Here is a 20,016-nt window from a genome sequence, read left to right on the forward strand (position 1 = left end):
ACAAAAAGAGATTTAGATTGGACATAAAGAATAATTTTTTTTTTTGCAATGATGGTGATAAAATACTGGGGTGATGTTTTTAAATTAAAAGAGAGTTAGATTAGACATAAGGAATAATTTTTTTTGCAATGATGGTGGTGAAATACATGACCAGGTTGCTCAGAGATTGGGTGGATGCCCCATCCTAGGAAATATTTAGGATCAGGCTGGATGGTGTGCTGAGCAGCCTGATCTAGTTGCAGATATCCCTTCCAATGGCAGGGAAGGTGGACTAGACCTTTAGAAATCCCTTCCAGCACAAACTGTTGTATGAAAAATCAGGTGAATGTTGAATTCTGTAGTGCATCAGAGGTGCAGATGCTGTAGTCCCCAATTTGCCCTTCCTGCCTCCACTTGTGCTAATCCCTGACCTTTCAGCTGCTCCTGTGGCTCCCTGCCTGTGTCTGGGCTTGTATAAACACCCATCACCTTTTACCTCCTGGGCACGCCACACTCAGGTTCCTGATGTTAATGTGCCCCTTCCGTGGGGGTGCAGCAGCTTTTCCAAAGGCGCCAACAAGGCTGTTTGGAAGTCTGAATTGGGTTGGTGCTGTGGGACACCATTATGTTGGGAGAAGACAAATTACCAGGACTGGGTTTTTGCCAGGACATAGTAGGGTGAACGCCTGACTATTTTTTTTTCCCTTTTTATTTTCTCCCCCCTTCAAACGTGCCATTGCATCTTTAATTACAAGGTTAAGACCTCTGTTTTATGACTCATCTGAAAAAACCAGCACCTCCACCATAATTACCTGAGCATGTTGCCGGGGGGACTGTGGCTCATTAGTGACTCAGAGGAACCAGTGGCACCTAATGAAATGGCACTGCCTGCTGTAACACCCCAGTCTTGCCCTTTTCATGCCTGGTCCAAGCAGGGACCAAACCAGTCTCCAGTGAAGGTGTGATGAAAACCAAGTGATGCTGCAGTTGGAAGTAATTTCTGAGGAAGAAACCAACCAATTCCCGATTGTTAGACAGCATCAGCCTGCAGAAATAGCTGTGTTCAATTGAAGGAAAAGCAGAGTGTCTTATTTTGCCCAGTGGAGGATGAATATGTTGCTTCAGGCTCCCTCAGAACCCATAAGAGGAGTGAGAAATGGATAAACCATCCTGGTGGGAATGTGGGTTCCTTGGGTAATCCGCCCCGCCGAGGCGTATTTTGTTTGTTTCCCTGAAATACGTAAATGCAATCATTGCACAATGAGAGCCTCTTTAAAAACTTTCCTTTGATCATTAACATACTAATCAGTCTGGATGGATCTTCTCCTTCCCTTCCAGGTGGAGGGAAACAATTGACTCGTGTAATGGGTGCCCCTTGGCCACAGTTTGGTGCCGTTTGTTCCTCCAGCCCATTGTTCTGGGATGAACTTTGGAACATTGTGTTTCTCCCTTGGACCAGACACTTGAATTGCCCTCTGCTTTATGTGCTGGCTCTTTTTTATTTATTTTTTTTTTAAATTTTTCATGGCCATCAGGGTATCCCTTCAGGAACCTGTTGGCACTGGAAGGTCTGAGTGGTGACAAGTGACAGGGCTGGGAGGTGCTGCCGTCAGCGCCGTGACTTTGTCATGTGCACAAAGGCTCCTGAGGGACCTGCAGGAATTGTGAGCCCTCACAACGTGGCTCACTGTACATGGGAATAAAGAGCCTGCAACCTGGGAGCCAAAAGTTATGGGGCAGAGAAAGGGTCTTGGGAAAACAAGTGTCATACCTCAAAGGAAAAGCAGGAAGCCTAATCTGTAGAACAATAAGGCAGGCAAAACCTCTTTCCTTGTTGGCCCAAATTCATCCCAGGCTTGCGTAGGTAATGTTTGATTAGCCTAATGAAGTGGGGAAAGACAGAGCAAACCTATTCCTCTTTCTGATTGCTTTTTGGCTGGGAGGAATTGTGTGAAGAGGCAGCATTGAGCCCCAGGTTTCTGAGGGGCTGCTTGGGTGACTCTTGCTCAGATACTGAAATCAAGAGCTCTGTTATTCACTGTAAAATGGGCTGTGCACCTGTCCAGGGTGCCCACACAGGCTGAGCTGTCCCCTTTTGTCAGCATTGAGAACAGCCAGGCTGGGTTTGAGCAGGCTTTGATCACACCTGAGAGCAGGTGCTCCTGTGCTCTGTTACCACACCAAGAAATGTTCAATACCTGCTTTGCCAGCAGTGAATTGCAGAAGTGACTCAGTCCCAGAACCCCTATTCCCTAATAAATGATGGGGGTACATCCCTGCTGCTGCTGTGCCTGTGGCTTTGCTCTTGCTCACTGTCATTTCCCGTTTGTGGCTTCCTCACCAGAACCTGTTGGTGCAGATGGTGTTGGCTGCAGGACTCCAGCTCAGGAAGTGGGACAAGGAGGGCTGGAGGGTTCTGGGGCTTATCTTCAAGTGCCAAGCACTGTTTGGGGGATATCCTAATGATTAGGAGCAGCAGGATGGGAAGTGAATTCCCATTTTCATCAAAATTAATTTCTAAATTGGTTCTTTTTATCTGAGCACAAGGTACAACCTAGGTTTCATTATGGCTTGTATTTTTATAAAAGCCTTTCAGGTGTTTAGTTTGCATTATTGCTGACATACTGGTTCAGGTTTGGTAAATTCCTGAGTTGATCAGACTCATCCTGGTCTGTAGCTTTGTTCTTTTGTGGTGCCAGCTCAGGATGTCTGAGACTTTTTGTTGAGTACTGCCTGTGGCTTTAAAGGAAAGTTCTGGTAAATACTATAACATCAATAAGCAAAAAGTTACATTTACCACATTCAGGAAAATCTGATGCCTGCAGTATTTTGGGACTGACTTTGTGCTGGAAAATGAAGACATTCAGCATTTTGATGATTCTCATGTTTCATTTTTTTTTCTGTCTTCTCCAGAGTCTCCACCAGCAGCGATGTCAAGAAATGGATACTTCTTTGAAGAGAGTGGCAAGTATTATTTGACTTTTTTGCATACACACCTTATTGGAGGGGGAGCTGCACTGCAGAGGTAGCTGCAAACCTGATATGGGTGAAACAGGATCCATTTAACTGAAGTGTGATGTGAAAACAGTCTGGTGTGGTGGTTGTGTAATCCTGTCCTGGGAGCAGGCTCCGTGTTTTTAAATCCTGTAGATGTTTGAGATAGTCAGGCAGTAAATAATCAACTCCACATTGTCATCAGTGACTCTTCTGGGTGGCTCCTTGTTTTTCAAGTTCTTTGGTGTTGTTTTCCTGTCATACAGCCTGGCAGGTGTATCTGCTTGTCTTTTTCTGGAGTGGGAATTGTGCGTGGGTGTTGGATCCCTTTGGAGACATCCTGCCAAAGAGCATCAGGCAAATGTTGGATGGCTCTGGCAGACACATCTTTTACTGCAAAGATTTTTATTTTTCTTTGAAGCGAGATTAAATGGTGGCATTTGAAAACTTGGATCATCTGCCTCAACTTGGATCATCTGCCTCAAAGATGACTGAGATCTTGGAGATACTGTACTGACAAAGGAGCAGTTGAAATGCAGTGAGTCCCATCTTCTCTGCTGATTTTGGAGAAATAGAATCATGGACTAATTTTGGTTGGAAAAGACGTTAAAGATAATCTTGTTCCAACCCCCTGCCCTGTGTTTTCCCCCAAAACAGCATGTGTGTAGGGAGAGATCTTCTGGAGAGTTCCAGCCTCTTCAGGAAGAGAGCTTGGGGCTTCCTGCCCTTGGAAGAGCTGGAAATATTCAGGACTTCCAAATGGTGAGAAGAAAAGAGTACAATTCTCTGGTTGTTTAGGCCCTTAGATGCTTGGCTCATCTTTCTTGTTGCAGGGGTTGACATCTGGAAGGGGAAGCTGAAAGTCTGCCAGATGTCAGCTGATCCAGCACCACTGGTGACAGCACTTCCTTTGCCACTGGCTCTCCCCTTCTCCTGGGGCTGGCTTGAGTTGCAGAAGGGCAGAAAATAATTCCTGACCTCAGGGAGGGTTTCTGAGGTCATGTGGGGTGTGAGGTCTGGGTTGTCCTGCTCCTTCCCTCCTTCCCACCTCACCTGTGGGATTTTGGGATGTGCTTGGTTCTTTCCTGAGGATTGGGAATGTGAGAGGGTGACCCAGGGTGGGATCTGAGGAGGTGACTGAGCCCCCAGCATCTGCCTGAGAGCAGTGTAAGGCTTGGGGAGAAATGCTGCTGGTTTGGGAGGCAGGACAGACACCTCCTTCTTCCCAAACCCTTCTGCTACAGGAAACACGAGCCCAGCTATCTGTCCTAGCATTTTATGTGACTCTGCATGTCCCCTTCCAAGACTCAGTCTTGCCTTCCTCAAACTATCCCCACAAACAACAAAAAAACCCAAAAGCAGATTTTTGAATGTTTTTTGTAGTTGTGGCATCCTCTGTTCAAATCTCGGAGAGACGCTTCTTCTTTTGCCAACTTGGTGCCACGGCAATGGGCATGTCTGCCCTATAATTGTGTTATTACTCATCTTCCTCCTTTGTCTGGAGGAGACAGCACCTTGGAGCAGCCTCTGAGGGCTTTGAGAAGCTGTGTGGTGCTTTCCTGTTGTGCTTCTCTGTGGTTTGGGGACGCAGAGGACATCGCTCCCGAGTTCCTCCTCGGCCCGCACGCTGCGCTGTTGTTGGAAATACAGCAGATTTCTTGGTTATTTCCCTCTCAAGGCTGCTGTCACTCTTTCTCCTCGTTACAAACTGACCTTTTGGAAGAGTTCAGCTGCTGTGGAGTGATGAGTCACCTTCTGCTGCTCGTTGGAGCCGAGGCCTTGGCGCGTACGGGCGGCGCATCTCGTGGGAGCGCTCCCGCCCCGCTGTGCTGCCCCTCTAATCTCTCTGCAGGAGTTCTGTGCTCTCACCTCCTCAGAACCTTCACCCCCAAACGTCATCGGGGCTGCAGGAAGCCACAGATAAAGATGTCACCTTTCCACAGGGTTTCAAAACAGCTTGTTTTGAAACAGAGCTGCGAAATCACCGAACTGCGTCGTGGCGCCACTTGTGGGGATCTGCTGGGCAAGAGATGCTCTTGCCCCATCCCTGAAACAACAAAAATCCCCAGTCCCTTAATGCTCTGTTGGGAGAGGGCAAAGAAAAAAAAGAAAACTCTTTAATTCTGTTCTTTTGGACAATTTCCTCCCTTTTCTCAGCGGAGCAACATCTTTTGATACTCTCGCTCTGCGTAGAGTGGAGCTTTTTTCCTTATCTCCTCCTGGGATCTTGCCTATACATATGGTTTTCTGTATTCTTAGTAATTAGGATGTTTTTGTTTCTGAGCATATCTGAGGCTCTGTTCGGAGCCTGGGTCTCTCTTTTGCCAGCTGACTTTTCCTTTACCCTTCTTGTGTTCTCAGCAATGTTCAAATTTAAAAGTTGAAACCTCCTTTTCAGTTGAAAGGGCTGTAGCGAGGGTGATCTTGGCTGCAGCACCAAAGCAGAGCTTTGGAAGAACCTCCTGGATGTTTACAACCATAAAAACTTCAAGTCTTTGGTCATTTGTAGCTCTGTTAATTTCTGAGGAGATGGGGGAAGCCCTGGAAGGATTTTCTAGTGAATTAATATGTGACTATTTGGGAATTTCAGAGGTTGTTATGGTCCCAACCATCTCCCAACCTAACTAGCTAAAAATTTGGAAATTTTATCAAGGAGACCACATCTTCAGCCTTGAGTTCAAGTTTTCCCTTATTTCTGGAAGAACTTGAAAGCCACTTTTGTGCCTTGCATGAGGTAAATACTTAAAATGTAGCTGGATGAGTAGTTTGTTCTGTACAGGCAATATTAAGAGAAAAAAAAAAAGGAAATAAATTTGTGTCTGCCCAGTTGGATATTTCTGATTGAGGGTGGTGGCAGCAAATTTGATGGCATCTGCTGGCCACAGTCTGTTTTCAACCCAGGAGTATTTTCAGTTTTAATGGTTGTCCTCTGTCTTGCTGATGAAAATTCATGTTTTTTACTCCTTTTTTTTTTTTTTTTTTTTTAAATCTCTGGAACAAACCTCTTGCACAAACAAACCTGGCAGGGCTTGGAGGTAATTGGTGTCCCCCTCCCTGTGTGTTAAAGTCACTTAAATCTTCTGGAAGGTTGTTTTGACAAATGAGTTTTCTTTCTGGCGAATTTGAGTGAGTAATGAGATGAGTGTGTAGCCCCAGTCCAAACCTGGGGATAATTGGAGCCCTGATGAAAGGCAGCTCAGCAATCAGGGCTCAGAATTAAATCATCAAGCCCCCCATTGTCTCTTGTGAGCATCCTGCACCTTCCTGGTGGAGGTGGATGAGCTCTAAAGGCTCTGGAATTACCTGCAAGTGATTAAACTCTGCCCAAATTGCCATGAGGTTTTTAACTGAGCCAAGAACTTTCCCTGATAAGACACAAAACCAGAAGTTTTTTGGTTCCTCTTGCAAAATCCAAGGGGAGGAATCCCAGGGCAGTGCTGGGGATATCTCAATTGTTGCATTGTTTTAAAGCTGGCTCAACAGATCCTGCAGCATAAATTTTTTTTTTTTTTCTGGTCTTCCAGAGCAAATCCCTCACTGCTTGGTCTCCTCTGACTTATTAATTGGTTTTGCTGGCACAATAAATCACAGTTGTGTTGAAGGGCCCCAAGGCCCCAGTCTGGCTTGGGATGTTTGGATATATTTTATCTGCTTGTTTTTGTTTTTCAGTTTGCAGTTCAGCTTGGTATGTGTGCTGGGGGGTGTTTTTTTCTTTTTTTTTTTTTTTTTATATTTGACTTTATCTGTCTTGGAATTGTTTGCTTAAGTAGGAGATTAATTTAAATGTTTTTGTGGAACAGATCCTTTCCCAGTGGATGCCCAGTTTGCCAGCAGGAGATGAACTGCTGCTACCTGTGGGAGAGCACAAGGGGATGGCTCACAGGTCTCTTGCACATTTTTATTTCTGGAATTATCAGGAGGCCTGCAATAAAGTAATGAAAGGAGCAGGAGCACCCCTGATTTCTGAGGGTTCTGCTGCAAAGCTGACACTCCACGTGCTCCTCTGTTCCGTAAAAACAAAACCAAAAAACCCCAACAACACTCCACTGAATTACTTGGATTATTCACAACATTTCCTAGAAATCTGGCTGCAAAATACAATACTGGAATTAATTCAAAAGTGCCTGGGTGTTGTTTGTTTTGGGGTTTTTTTTTTTGTTTTTGTTTTGTTTTGGAGGGGTTTTATTTGCAGCAGCAGATCAGCTCTTGGAGTTCTGTTATGAATTATCACTGAAGTGGCAGGGGAAGCTTGATGTTTCCATCTGGCTCTTCATGCCAGGAGGCTGGAGCTGGGTTGGGAAGATGCAGCTGAGGTTATGGTCAGCCAGTGCTGCTCTTGGTGACTCACCTGCTCTGCACTTTCTACCTCTGCTAGTTTGGATTTGTTATTTTATTTTATTTTTCCTTTCCAAGAGGAGGTTGTGGTTTAATCTGTGCTCTTGAGTTGAGGTAATGGATTGACATCATTGTAGCAGGTGGTCATTGCTCCAGAAAATCTGTGTCTGCTGGGCTCCCAGGGAGTGCTGCAGAGCCAAAACCAGCACCCAGCACTTCCTTGGCTCTTCAGGTACCTGTGGAAGGTCTGGCAGTGGGGGGCACTTCTGAAATCCCATTTACATGACCTGAAGATCTGCCTGTGCCAACCCAAATTATTTTGATTAAACCTAGAGTGATTTATTTGAGTTGGGACCCTAAAGACCCATCCCTCCCACCCCTGCTTGAGCAGGGACACATTCCACTATCCCAGGGTGCTCCAAACTCTGTCCAGCCTGGCCTTGGACACTTCCAGGGATGAGGCAACCACAAACTTCTCTTAATGAAGGAGTTTTTCTAACCCAGGTATTCAAGATAAGCTCTGGATCCTCTTGCCTAATGAATTTTTAGCAGCAAACCCTCTGAAGTGCAGCCATGAGGTCTGGGGACACCCCCAGCCCCCCAGGTGTGTCCTGGGCTGGCACAGTGTCCCTGTGAGCCTTGCCAGGGACCCTCTCAGCTGTGAATTAAATTAATAAAGTTTCAAATCTTAGCAAGCATCCAGCTTTATTTATGTGGTTTCAGTTTTAGTTGGGTGGGAGACAGCTTTGGGTGCTGCTAGCTGGCTGCAGCCTCACAGTTGGTTTTGTCTCTGAAATGCAATAATTTGTTAGGAAGGAAGGGGTTTTTCCATGACTCTTGTCATGCAAAACAAACCTCAAACTTTGCAGTTCAACCTCAGCAGGGATGTGTAAAGTTTAGGTGTGTATTTACCTAAAAAATGTGGTTATATCAATGTCATTGCACTCATTTTATCTGGAGAAAAAAAAAAAAAGTAGAATTATTTTGGTAAGTAGGTGATTATGCAGGAATCAGATTGGTTCCTGTGGGAGTAGGGTGCTGTTTAAACCCTTTTTTTCTGGAATGCTCTGGAGGTTGGAGAACTGATAACTCATACAGAATTCTTCCAGGTCTCTCCTGAACCCTCCAGTTTCCCTCTCCCTGCCAGAGTTAACTGACTGGAACCTATGGAGGCACCAGGAATCTGTGTTTTCTGTGCAGAGTGTAAAGGTCAGGATGGAGGTGGATGCTCCATTATTAATTGAGTTTCCTTTTGCACCCAAAGTTGGGGATTTGGGTGTTTTCCAAGTGATGCAGTGAATTGGAGCCTGCAGGGAGCAGAGCAAACCCTCTGAGAGCTGAGATTAATTAAAACTTCATGCCTTTCTTGAAAATTAGTGTCTTTGGCTAGAGCAAGTTAAAAATCCACAAGGAGAAAAATTAGGTGAAGATAACTTTTTTTTTAACTCAATGCCAGTATTATCACCAGTTTTTAGGTAGATACCAGGCATAAGTCTCTTTTGAGTTCCTTAATACTCCATTGCAGCCAAGCACTGGGATGCTCAAAAGAACCAGACTGGATTTTAGGCTAATGCCCACGTCCCAGTTGATGCTCCTTTACCTTTAAAAGCTATTGAATATACATTATTATCATTGATTCCTTTGACCTTCTGTACTTGACCTGCAATTTCTCTGAGAAAATGGATGCAAAAATGGTTCTCAGGCTCTTCCAAAACAATTTTGCTGCCTTCTGTGCCTAAAAACTCACTTGAGAAATCCGAAATGGCTTTTAAGGTGACAAGCTGATGGTGTTGGATTGCCAATCATAGCTCAAAAAGCCTCTTTTAATGTAGCTTGAGGTTCCTGGCTTTCTCAGGAGAGTTTTTTGGAGGGGTAACTACAACTTCAGAAGAAGAGGAGGGGATGCAATTCCACGATTCTGGAAGCCTGGGCTTGGATTTGACAGAGGGAATAGGCACTGCTATAAATGAAAACAGTTTTCCAGGCCTTGGAAATTGAGGGTAAAAATCAGTTGCTTCCAGAAAACTGCTCTGAGTCAGTGGCTTGTGCCTGCAGATGTTGGTTAAAGCTCCACAATTGGTTTTGTCACCTGAGACACCCCAAGATGTCATGCAGGAGCTGTGGCTGGAATCATTTCCATCACCTGGGGTGTAAGAGGATGTTTTTAGTAATAAAGCTGCTTTTCTCCCAGGAAATTGAGCTTGATTGAGGTTTTTTGGCTTTGCTGGAGCAGCCTGCAGCTCTTGGGCTGGGAGTGCTGCTCCCACTTCAGCTTTTCCAGGGAATATATCTGATGTGGCTGAGGCTGAGCTTCCTGCTCACTGATTTTATTGCCCCAGGTGCAGCTGCCAGGTGCCACCAGAGCAGCAGTGGGACACTCAATGCCACCTCTGATGGCAGCAGCTGCAGTCACTGCTACTCCCTACAGAGCCCTGGGCACTAAAACTCAGCTCCAAAACAAAATAGCTGCAGGGCAGGCACCTTGTCAGAGCTGTGAGAGGGCTGAGAGCAGCAGGAGATGAAGTGGAGCTGAGAGTGTGAGAGAGGACTGGGGATGGAATCATGGAATCCTGGAATGGTTTGGGTGGAAGGGACCTTAAAGATCATCCAGTTCCACCCCTTGCCATGGGCAGGAACAATTTCCATTAGACCAGATTGCTCCAAACCCCATCCAGCCTGGCCTTGGGTGGATATTGAGATATTAGAGCATGGCAGGTCTGGGCCAGGGATAAAATACAGAGGAAGGGGTGATTCTTTGGAGGGGAATCACCAGAGAAATCATAATTATTTATTTGTTTTTGTCTTCCCACCACCTGCATAAAATTGGGTTTATTTTCTGGTTTATTTTCATGTTGCATGGTGTGCACTGAGGGAAGCCCTGGAGGTAAAAGGGGATTTAAGAGAAAGCATCTGCTGCTTCTGCCAGCAGAGGGTGAGGAGGGGGTTTTGTTCCTGTTTGCTCTCCTTGTTCTTGTGCACTTCCCAAATTTTTCCATTTCTTTGCCATGACATCTCATGCAAGGTGGACTGAGGGGGATTATCCTGATCACAGTGGGGCTGCTCTGATCTGAGCCAGCTTTAATTGTATTCCAGCTCCTCCTCAGCTCAGCCTCTTTTCCCCAGTGCTTTCAGACCATATTTTGGGCTGAAGTGGCACTTTCTGTGCTCAGAGCTCTGACTGGCCCTCTCATCTAGCTGGTGGCACTTCAGCCAGCTCTGCCTTCCTCTGAAGGTGCCAACTTGCAGTGACAAAGATGAGGGCAGCACCAATTTGGAGATCTTAAACTCTCCCCCAGGAAATCTGATGCCAATGAAGAGATGTGTCAGTGTTTTGGTTCTTTTTTTCTTTTGCATTACTGTACTTCTATTTTAATTTTTCCTACTAAAGAACTGTTATTCCCATTCCTGTATCTTACCCTGAAAGCCCCTTAATTTCAAAATTAAAATAATTGGGAGGAGGAGGTTTGCATTTTCCACTTCAAGAGAGGCTCCTGCTTTTTTTTAGCAGATACTTATCTTTCAAACCAAGACAAGGTGTTTAACTCTGCCCTCTGTCTCTGAAGCAACTGCTCCTGACACAGCCTGTGAAGTTTTACTGGGACTTCTGTATGGAAACTTGATTGGCACAAATTCTGCAGCAGCCACATCAGATCCTGCTCTGAACTTCTGCAGAGCACCCATCAAACTTCCAGGGGAGCTGAACAGCCTCTGCTGCTGCTTGTGGCACTGGGTGACCATCAGGGGATGGGATGGGATGGGATGGGATGGGATGGGATGGGATGGGATGGGATGGGATGGGATGGGATGGGATGGGATGGGATGGGATGGGAAGCAGCTGCCAGGGCTGGAGGCAGGGCTGGAACTCATAGAGGGACACACACAGAGCCTGTGTCACCTCGAGGTCACCCTGCCTGGGACAGGCGTGAATTGCTGCTGATTTCAAACTCCTGGCAGACCAAATAGGCTGGAGGGTTCCAAACAGGAGTGGTCTGAAAGGCTGGAGGGGGTTCAGTGACAAGGCAGACACCTGTCTGGGGATGCAGCTCCTGCCCAGCCCAGGTTGGGGATTATTTGCAGGCTGAGTTTGTCTGTCCCTGCCCAGGGGACACGAGGCTCGGCTGCCTTTTGTTCTGCTCTTTCCTCCCCTAAAGGGAGGAGCTGAGGATGCTTCCCTTGCCAGAGTCCTCACTGACCTCTGCCCAACCCTCTGATCCTACTCCACCCTTGCCCTTCTTCCAGCTCCTGGGCTGCTTCTCTCCTGTCTCCAGCCCTCTCTGTTGGCAGAGGCACCACTGCCACCCTCTTATCAAACCCGTCTCAGTGGCTGGGGAATAAATCGTTCTTCCTGCTTGGCTTTTCCCTATTTACCCACCTAATCCCATCGGGACAGGGAGGAAAAGCTCAGCCAGGTTCTCAGAGCTGGGTGCTCAAACTATCCTTGTGTCTCTCCCATCTGACCCAGTGAGTGGGAAGGCTGGAGATGAAGCTCAGAACTTCCCTGAGGCTGCAATTCTGGATGTGGTTGAGGTGGAAAAAGCCTTCCCCAGGCTGATTTTTTTTCCTTTTCAGGGCTGCCCAAACTCTTCTGGCACTGAGGGGAATATCAGCACTGTGGGTGCTCAACTTTGAGGAGAGATTCTGGTGTCCATCTTGCATTTTGGAGGAACCAAATCCCAGCTTTGGGACTTAGTTTGGGGTTGAGATGCTCGTGTGGGACTTTTCAGTACTTCTGATGGCAGTAGGCACCTTGCCTGGCTGTTGTCCATCCCTCCAGGACATCCCTGCCACATCTGCCAGCAGACATTTCATAGCTGGTGGTGCCCACAGCATTCAGGTGTTTCCTGTACTTTCCTCACCTCACTTTTTTCTGTCTGGACACGTTTCCATCGTGCAGGGATCAGACACCCTCAGCTCTGCCAGCAGCAGAGGGTGATATTCTTGGTGTGCTTTGCTGTGTGAGGACAGCATGGATGATTTTTGAAGCCTTTAGGGCTTATGCACATTTATTCCTGTCAAGCTGTAAGGTGAAGGAGGCAGAGATCAGAAGGGGGGTTAATGTGAGGGGCTTTATCAGGTTTCCCACCTTTGATAAGCAGTTCAGGAATCATCTGGAGGCTTGAAGCTCCTGCAGCCCCTTGGCACCCTCTGAGCCCTCTGGGGGGATGCTGATCTCCATCAGCTCATGGCAGGAAATGCTGCAGCTCCTGTCCTGTGTCACTGAGTTTCTGTTTGTGGCCTGACTCCTCTGGGTTTGTGTTTTGTGGTGGAGAACTTGTCAGCTTGATCCCTCAGAGGCAGCATGTGCTGCTTTCAGCTGCTGCCTCCACATTTGCTTATACGAGGCTTTAAAAAAAGCCATCAATATTTTAGTTTCCGTTCAAGCCTCTGCCTTGAAGCTTCCCCTTTTCATTTCACTGTAGTGCCTAGAGCCAGCTAATGAAATATCTCCCTCCTGCTTCGAATTAGGCATAAAAGACTTGTCAGAAGAAGAGGAGAAGCTGCTGAATAATCCTGGTAATGTAAAAATCGACATTCTATAATGTCCCTAATTCTCCTAATTAAACATGATGCATGAGTGTGCTACAAGAGTCCTCCAGCTGCTCCGTAATGAGATGTTACAGGGACCAGTTTGCTGTTGGATGAGGCTGGGTTAAACTCTAATTAAAGCCTCACAAAAGGCTAAGGAGTTGTCTGGTGTAATTAAAAAACTTGTCTTGCATTCTCAGTGCTGCCACCTCCAGCAACCTTCTCCTCTGCCCCGTGGGGACCTGTGGGTCTCTCTCTCCTTATCAGGTGGAAATTGTTATTTATTTTTTTAAATTTTTCCACCTGTAGTTTCAAGTTGTAGTGTTGCAGAGGCGTGGCCGTGACTCAGGAGTGGCACTGGGTTCAGGGTGTGTAACAAGGGGGGAGTTTGCACTGCTTAATTAGTGGTTTCTTTCAGTTTCTTTTTCTTTTATTCAGAGTTAGGATTAACATATGCACGAAGGAAATGGGGTTTTTTTGTGTTTGGGCTTGGTTGTTTATTAAATGTTAGTAAAAAGTACAGAGTGATAGCAGCACTTCTACCTACTTGCTAGAAGCGAGGAAAATGCAGAAAGATCCAACTGCTACAAGGCTTCTTAAAGCTAAATAGTTTATTAGAGAATTAACACTTGTATTATTTATTTTTTTAACCTAATAATGAAGTTCTCATAACTCGTAGTGTGACACTGACTGACTGACTAGACACTAGTACCTGAAACTCATGAAGACGAAGGAAGATGAGCACTGAAAAAGACATACTCAAAATCATGTTGTATACCGATTACTTGTTCTACATCTTGTTTTATACCTATTACCATACTAGAAACCCCTTAAATTTAAACCTTTTACCACGTGAAAGCACACACTTTTTTAACTACACACCCAAATCATCACTCCAATTTGGGAGCCTTCTCCAAGGCCTCAGTGCCAGAACGCACCGAGAGCTCGACAGCGCCGTGTTTTTGGGATCCAGCATCACTGGGTTGGGCGCAGCTGCTGCTTTTGGTGGTGTTTTTATTCAGCATTTCCCTCCTGCAGTGCAGTTTCAGCTGAGGGCTGCCGGGGCCGGGCCTTGCCGTTACCCTCAGAGCGGCCGCGCCGCCAAAACACGCCAGGCGCCATTCCCCGAGCGCCGCGGGCCCGGCGGCCTCTCCCGCCCCACACGCCATGGACTCGGACACGGACACGGACACGGAGCTGGACGCCGACGCGTCCTCCACCGCGGCCAAGGGCGGCCTGCGGGCCTCTCATGGCGCCCCCGTCTCGTTGTCAGGGTACCTCAAGTGCGACACGGACGATGCCAAGGAGGAGGCGGCCAGCGAGGAGCTGTTCGACGGCGTCAACTCCACCATCGTGTCCGGGGACAGCATCCGCTTCTTCGTCAACGTCAACCTCGAGGGGCCTCCCAGCGCCGCCGGTGAGTGGCCCCAAAAACTGGGATGGGAGGAGAATCAACAGGCTGCTGCTAGTGGGATTTGGTTGGGTTGGGTGAGAAGGGACTTTAAATGTCATTTCTTTAAGGGTAGGGACACCTTCCACTAGGCCCTGTCCAGCCCGTCCTTGAACCTTTGTGCACAGTGTTTTAATATCCTCGGTCCTGTGATAAATGAGGAAGATAGCTGAGCCCTTCACCAAAAACTCCTTTCATTTCTTTGTTTCATTTCATATGCCATTTTGAACTTTTTTGTCTTCTGCACAAAACCAAATGAAATCCCGTTCACATAATTTCCCATAAAAACCAATGTTTAGTGAATCCTTTGAGAAGTAAAGCTGGAAGAGGTAGAAAATACAGATCTAAACTGAGATCCCACGTAGTGCCAAGCCAGATCTGAGAAACAGAGATTTTAGGAGAGGACAGAAATCAAGTCATATAGATGAAGAATTGGTTTTTTTTGTGGCTGGTGGCTCCGACAATCTTTTATTTTTTCTAAAACATACTTTCAGTTACAGAAAGATAAATAGTTCTGAAGTTAGACAAAACTTAACCTTCTTTACTCCCTAGAAGTGTTCAAGGCCAGGTTGGACAGGGCTTGGAGCAACCTGGTCTGGTGGAAGGTGTCCCTGCCCAAAGGGGGTGGAAATGGATTATCTTTAAGGTCCTTTCCCACCCTTTTTGTGATAGCTGGGTTTTCTAGGATGTGCCTGGGAAAACACAACTCTCAGACTCTGCAGGAGCCTGGGTTTGTCCCAGCAGCTGGAGCACGGGCTAGTTTAGAGGTTAAATGCACAGACTCTGGATTATTCTTGGTGTTGCAGTGTCACAGAGTCCTTTAAGTTTGTTAAAAGTTATTTTTAGGTTACATGCAAACCCCAATTGATCTGCAGTGAGCAATTACTGGGAATGGTGATGCAGATTAGGCACGGCCTGGACCCCTGTTTGACTATCTTGGAGTCTGCTTTTTGACTCTAAGTGATGGCTTGAACTTAGGAATAATATCCAGCAATTTCCAAGCCTGCAATTTTACAAATGCCATCCTAATTGAAAGATTTAAGGGAGCTGTGCTCTGCTATGACAAGCCTGGACTTAATGCCTTGGGGTGCATTGTTTGGGGATGAGGAATGCGAGTGCTGGGGATTCTTCTGCATCTGAAGAAGTTCACTTTCCTTGTGTGTCCTCCTGGGTTTTTTTTTTTTTGTTTTCCCTTCCATTCAAAACAGGACAAAAAAGGCTTCCTTATTTCCCTGAAGCACTGCTGTTTGTGCTGGTGCTATTAATGTTTTCCTTTTTTTTTTTTTTTTTTTTTTTCAGCTGAGATGTTCAGGATTTTTAAGGAAAAATTGATTTCTGGTGTGCTCAGGTCCTGTTTTAGATGGAAGGCTGGAGATTTTAAAAATGAGTTTCAGGCAGAATAAAAGCCCAAACTTTCAATAATGTGAAAAAAAGAGGTTATTTTTTTGGTTTTTGAGGTTTTTTTTTCCCCATTACAGCATCAAAATGATCCAGGTAGCCCAAATCCAGCTTTTTCACTGTTAGGCAAAGAGTCCAAGCGTTGGAGTCATTTGGGCTATGAGTTCCTTTACAGAGATGGTTTTACTGGAGTTTTTTCAGGTTGGATTTTACACACATCAAATCAGTCTGTGGCTGCACAGGGCACAGCTGATCCTCCTCAAGGGGTGATTTTTTGGGTGGCTGAGATGAGCCCCTTAAGCTCTTTCAAGAAAAATACTCAGAACTTCTGAAAAAATACCCAATTCCCAAACTGAGGTTTCATTATGCCAGAGCCATCTCCAGTATCTGGGAGTGAATTGTTCCCTGCTCAGAAATTCCCTTCCATCTCTGCTACTCTTTGGAAGATTTGGGAGGTTTGTTTTTATACTCAGGCTTTTATTTCCTAGTACAAAGCTAGAGCTGAACCTTTCCGTGGATTGTCCAGAGTGAGACAAGCTGGAAAGAAGGGGGAAATAAAAGTATAGGATTTCTCCAGGTGATGCCAGAGGTCCCAAACATCTCATTTCCTACCCCTGGGGAGCACCAGAATCCTCCAAAATCCTCTGCTGCTCTGAAAACACAGAGGAAAACCAAGCATGGGAATGGAATCTTTGCATCCTCATCTTATTTTCCTGTGTTCTCCAAGCTGGGTGAAATGTTTGAGTCAAAATGTGCTCTCCTGGCTGAATATGGTGCCCAAACTTTATCCTGCTGGAGACTTTTTTTGGGTCAGCTGCTGTGAGGTTGCTGCCCCCCTTAATACAGGGCTAAAAAATCCCAAATTCCCATTTAGGGAGGGGGGGATGAGTTGGAACCCTGGAATCCAGGTGCTGGCAGGCAGTGAAGGTGGAATTACAGATGCAGTGACAGCTCTGCATCATCCTGTTGAGCTGTTCCTCTCTGTGTGATGTGTGTGCAGCTCTCCATGAGCATAATTGGATGCTCTCCACTCTAATTCTCTTTTTAAAAGATCACTGTGTGGGCTTAAGCTTTGAGCCAACAAAACACAGCACGACCCATAAAATTCCAACAATTGACCATTGACATAAAATATTGGGCTTTGTGTGTAAAACAGGATGGTTTGAAGAAATCTGGGGTTCAAGGTCTGGCCTGTCTTGTTTTTAATTAATACTGGCTGCCTTTGCAGGGAATGCTGAGCCCAAAGCAGTGCAGATGCCTGAGCACTAAAATGCTCCTCAGAAGTGACATTTGGGTCATTTCTCCTGGGTGTTTCAGTGCTTTCCTGCATTAACTGATGAAAGATTTTATTTTATTTTATTTTATTTTATTTTATTTTATTTTATTTTATTTTATTTTATTTTATTTTATTTTTAAATTCTCTTCTGCTTGTTATCTTTGTTACTTGGATTTTGGTGGTAGCATTTGTTTTCAGCAAATGTTGGTGGCTCTAAGACGAAGGTGGATGTTTATCTGAAGCTGGAGGCTTTTGGATCTGGGATCTGCATTTTTGGGGGAAGATCTGGGGTGGTTTTTAGGCTGAGGTTTTTTTCTGAAGTCACAATAAATGTTTGCAAGTAAAATCACAGAATTGTTTGGGTGGGAAGTGACCTTTAAAGGTCATCTAGTCCAACTCCCCTGCAGAAAGCTGGAATGTTTTCCACCACACCAGTTTGCTCTAAGCCCCATCCAGCCTAGCCTTCAACACTTCCAGGGATCCAGGGGCAGCCACAGCTTCTCTGGGCAAGCTGGGCCTCACCACCCTCATTGTAAAAAAATTTTTTTTCAGGTCTAATCTAAATATCCTCTGTGTCAGTAGGAAGCCATTCCCCCTTATCCTGGCACTCCAGGCTTTGGTCCAGGAAAGCTTTATCTGCAGCACACCTGGAATTAAATCCCTGCAAGTAAATACAGCAATTTGGTTTAGGCTGAGCTTAAAATTTAATGGACAGGTGATGCAAGTGAGTCTTTGGGATACAAGGGGACACATCCTTGTCTCTTAAATCAGCCAGGCACATATTTTCATCATTTGGATCCTGGGGTTTTTTCAGTTTTAGGTTTTGAAACAATCGTTTGGGTCTTGTTCTTGTAGTTTGGGGTTTTAAAACAGTTCTTTGCATGTTGGTTTTGTAGTTTGAGGTTCTGAAACAATTCACCTTCTCCTTACCCACACTGCAAGAGGGGTTTGCACAGTGTTTTCTTAAATTTAGGCACAATTTATCAAGGATTTGTGGAGCTGTAGCTGCCTGCCTTCCTCCCCTTGCAGCTGATGCTCAGACTGGCAGTTTTCGAGGTGCCTCCAGCAGTTTTGGGGAGAACAGGACAAACTCCTGAGAGCAGCAAAAAACTCATAGGAGAGCAGGATGTGGCTCTGCCGGGGTGTGGGGGGGGGATCAGCGGAACACCAATTACGCTTCAGGAGAAATTAAAAGCTGTTCCACCCTGTGCACAATTGATCATTCCTAGATACAGAGAATCAACAGTTTCCTGTATCCCGCTCCAGAGGCACACACGTGCACGCCCGCTGCTCCCGGCTAAACACAGCATCCAAATTGGCCCAGCTCCTGCCCAAGTGACTTTTTTTTTTTTTTTTCTTCAAGGGGACGAGGAGAAAAGCTGGATGCTGGCGCCAAGGATATTCCAGGGAGAGTAGCGTCCAGAGACAAGTGGTCTGGGCTTGAATGGGTATCACTCTGCACACAATAGTCACATTTCCTCACATTAATACCAAGGTCCTTTTTATGTCTCGAGGCACAATGCTGACCCACGCGTTCCATCTGATAACTCCTGTTTTAGCAGTTTGATGTCAGAGTGGGATGTTGGGCTCCTGAGGCTTCCTACCCTCTAATGGAAAGTGGATATACTGATTGTGTGCCGGGGAGGGGACGGCCTCGCTCCGAATTTCCTGGCCAGGGTGTTTTCAAAGCGCTGCTTAGGAAGCCGAGGGAGGTGTAGGGGGAGCACGGGTGGTTCTGCACGGAGGCAGCTGCCTCACTTCTCTGTGCTTCACCTTGGTCCTTCAGAGCAGCTTCTCCTGGGGTTTGGGGTGCATGAAAAAAAAAAATGCAGATTTTCCCCCTGCCCCAAATTGGTTGGCAGAACCTACTGCAGGTGGGTTTTTTGGTGAAATATTCTGCTTTTACAGCATGTGGGTGTGACAAGTGACACCTTGTCCCTGGTCACTCTCTGTGCTGTCCCCTCTCTTCCCAATTCCCCACCCAGGAGTGTGAGGGGTGGTTCTTCACCTGCCCTGCTATTTTTGCTGTACCAGAATCCTTATTCCCACCTGACTTTAACCTGGGAATTTGTGGGATGAACCCAGTTGACTTCAAACCCTTTGTCTCGCCTATTGTGGGAATGTGGATAATGAAGGCACAGTTATTTATCTAACAGTATTTAACCAGAATTACTCAAATCTGATGGTGATTAGTCCAGGCTCAGGACAGCAAAGCAAAGAATCCCCCTGATATCCTGTTTGTACAGTCCCTTACTGCCAGTGGTGTGTTAGAGGTGTCACCACTGCTTCTGACAAACTCCTGTGGTGTTGGGGTTTTATTTAAATATTTTTAAGGCAGATTTGAAAACCAGAACAACTTTACTGCTTGCACTGGGGTTCAACACAAATGGCTGAGTCTTAGATTTAGGCAGACCCCTGATGAAAAACAAAGATAAAATAGATTTTTTTTTTTTAATTAATGATAAGCCTCCAAACCTTAAATGCTTTCACTCACACCAGATCCTTGATATTTTTCAGGGGTGAACATGGAAGTGCTAATAGAGTATTCTGCTCTGATTTATTTTACTGTGCTTATCTATATTTACCGTGAAGATGCACCAGGGAGTGTTTGTAGATCTAAAGAAATGTGCACAGCCAAAAAGCTCTTTCTCTCTTAATTTCCACTCCTTTTATCCCAAAATAAAATACTGTCTTAAGATGCTGCAGACATCCAGTGGTGGCTTTGCTCCAAAGGCTTTTGGATCTTCTCAGGTGTTCAGGGCAGCACTGGGGACCTGGATAAGGAAAAGGATGGAAAGGGATCCTGGGTGAAAGGAGATCTCTTAAGACAAAAGGTGAAAAGCCATAAACTTTGATATTTGACTTTTAGAGGTTTGTTTTCAGGCTTGCATGGCAGATGTTGTTACCTAAGCAGGGGGTGGAGGGGGGAAGCGAGGAGGATTTTGTTTCTCTGGGCTGCTCTCAGGGATATTATTAGGGCAGCTGGGATGCAACTGAGCAAATAAACTTGCAAGCATTAAATCTCCTCGTGCAGGTTGAAGTTAGATGGGGTCTTGTT

At 45.9% G+C, this 20,016-nt stretch overlaps 1 protein-coding gene and 1 long non-coding RNA gene across 14 annotated transcripts in view; one reads left to right on the forward strand and one right to left on the reverse strand.

The window, feature by feature from the left end:
• Window positions 1-20,016, forward strand: part of SLC4A11 (solute carrier family 4 member 11) — a 94,389-nt gene that overhangs the window by 14,831 nt on the left and 59,542 nt on the right. For all 13 annotated transcript variants that reach the window (XR_013774460.1, XR_013774461.1, XR_013774462.1 and 10 more), the window contains exons 2-3: window positions 2,893-2,943; window positions 14,108-14,251. Coding sequence is in view for 7 of the 13 variants with exons in the window: in XM_079307290.1 (XP_079163416.1) it covers window positions 2,893-2,943; window positions 14,108-14,251 (195 nt within the window). In the remaining 6 variants the exon portion in view is untranslated. The remainder of the gene's footprint in view (window positions 1-2,892; window positions 2,944-14,107; window positions 14,252-20,016) is intronic.
• LOC306802730 lies at window positions 19,613-19,990 on the reverse strand. The gene is made up of 2 exons (XR_013774446.1): window positions 19,865-19,990; window positions 19,613-19,732 (listed from the first exon to the last, which is right to left on the reverse strand). It is a non-coding gene; the product is annotated as an uncharacterized lncRNA (long non-coding RNA).

The sequence above is a fragment of the Erithacus rubecula genome, assembly GCF_903797595.1.
Source record: "Erithacus rubecula genome assembly, chromosome: 5".
In the NCBI taxonomy this organism is placed as follows: domain Eukaryota; kingdom Metazoa; phylum Chordata; class Aves; order Passeriformes; family Muscicapidae; genus Erithacus; species Erithacus rubecula.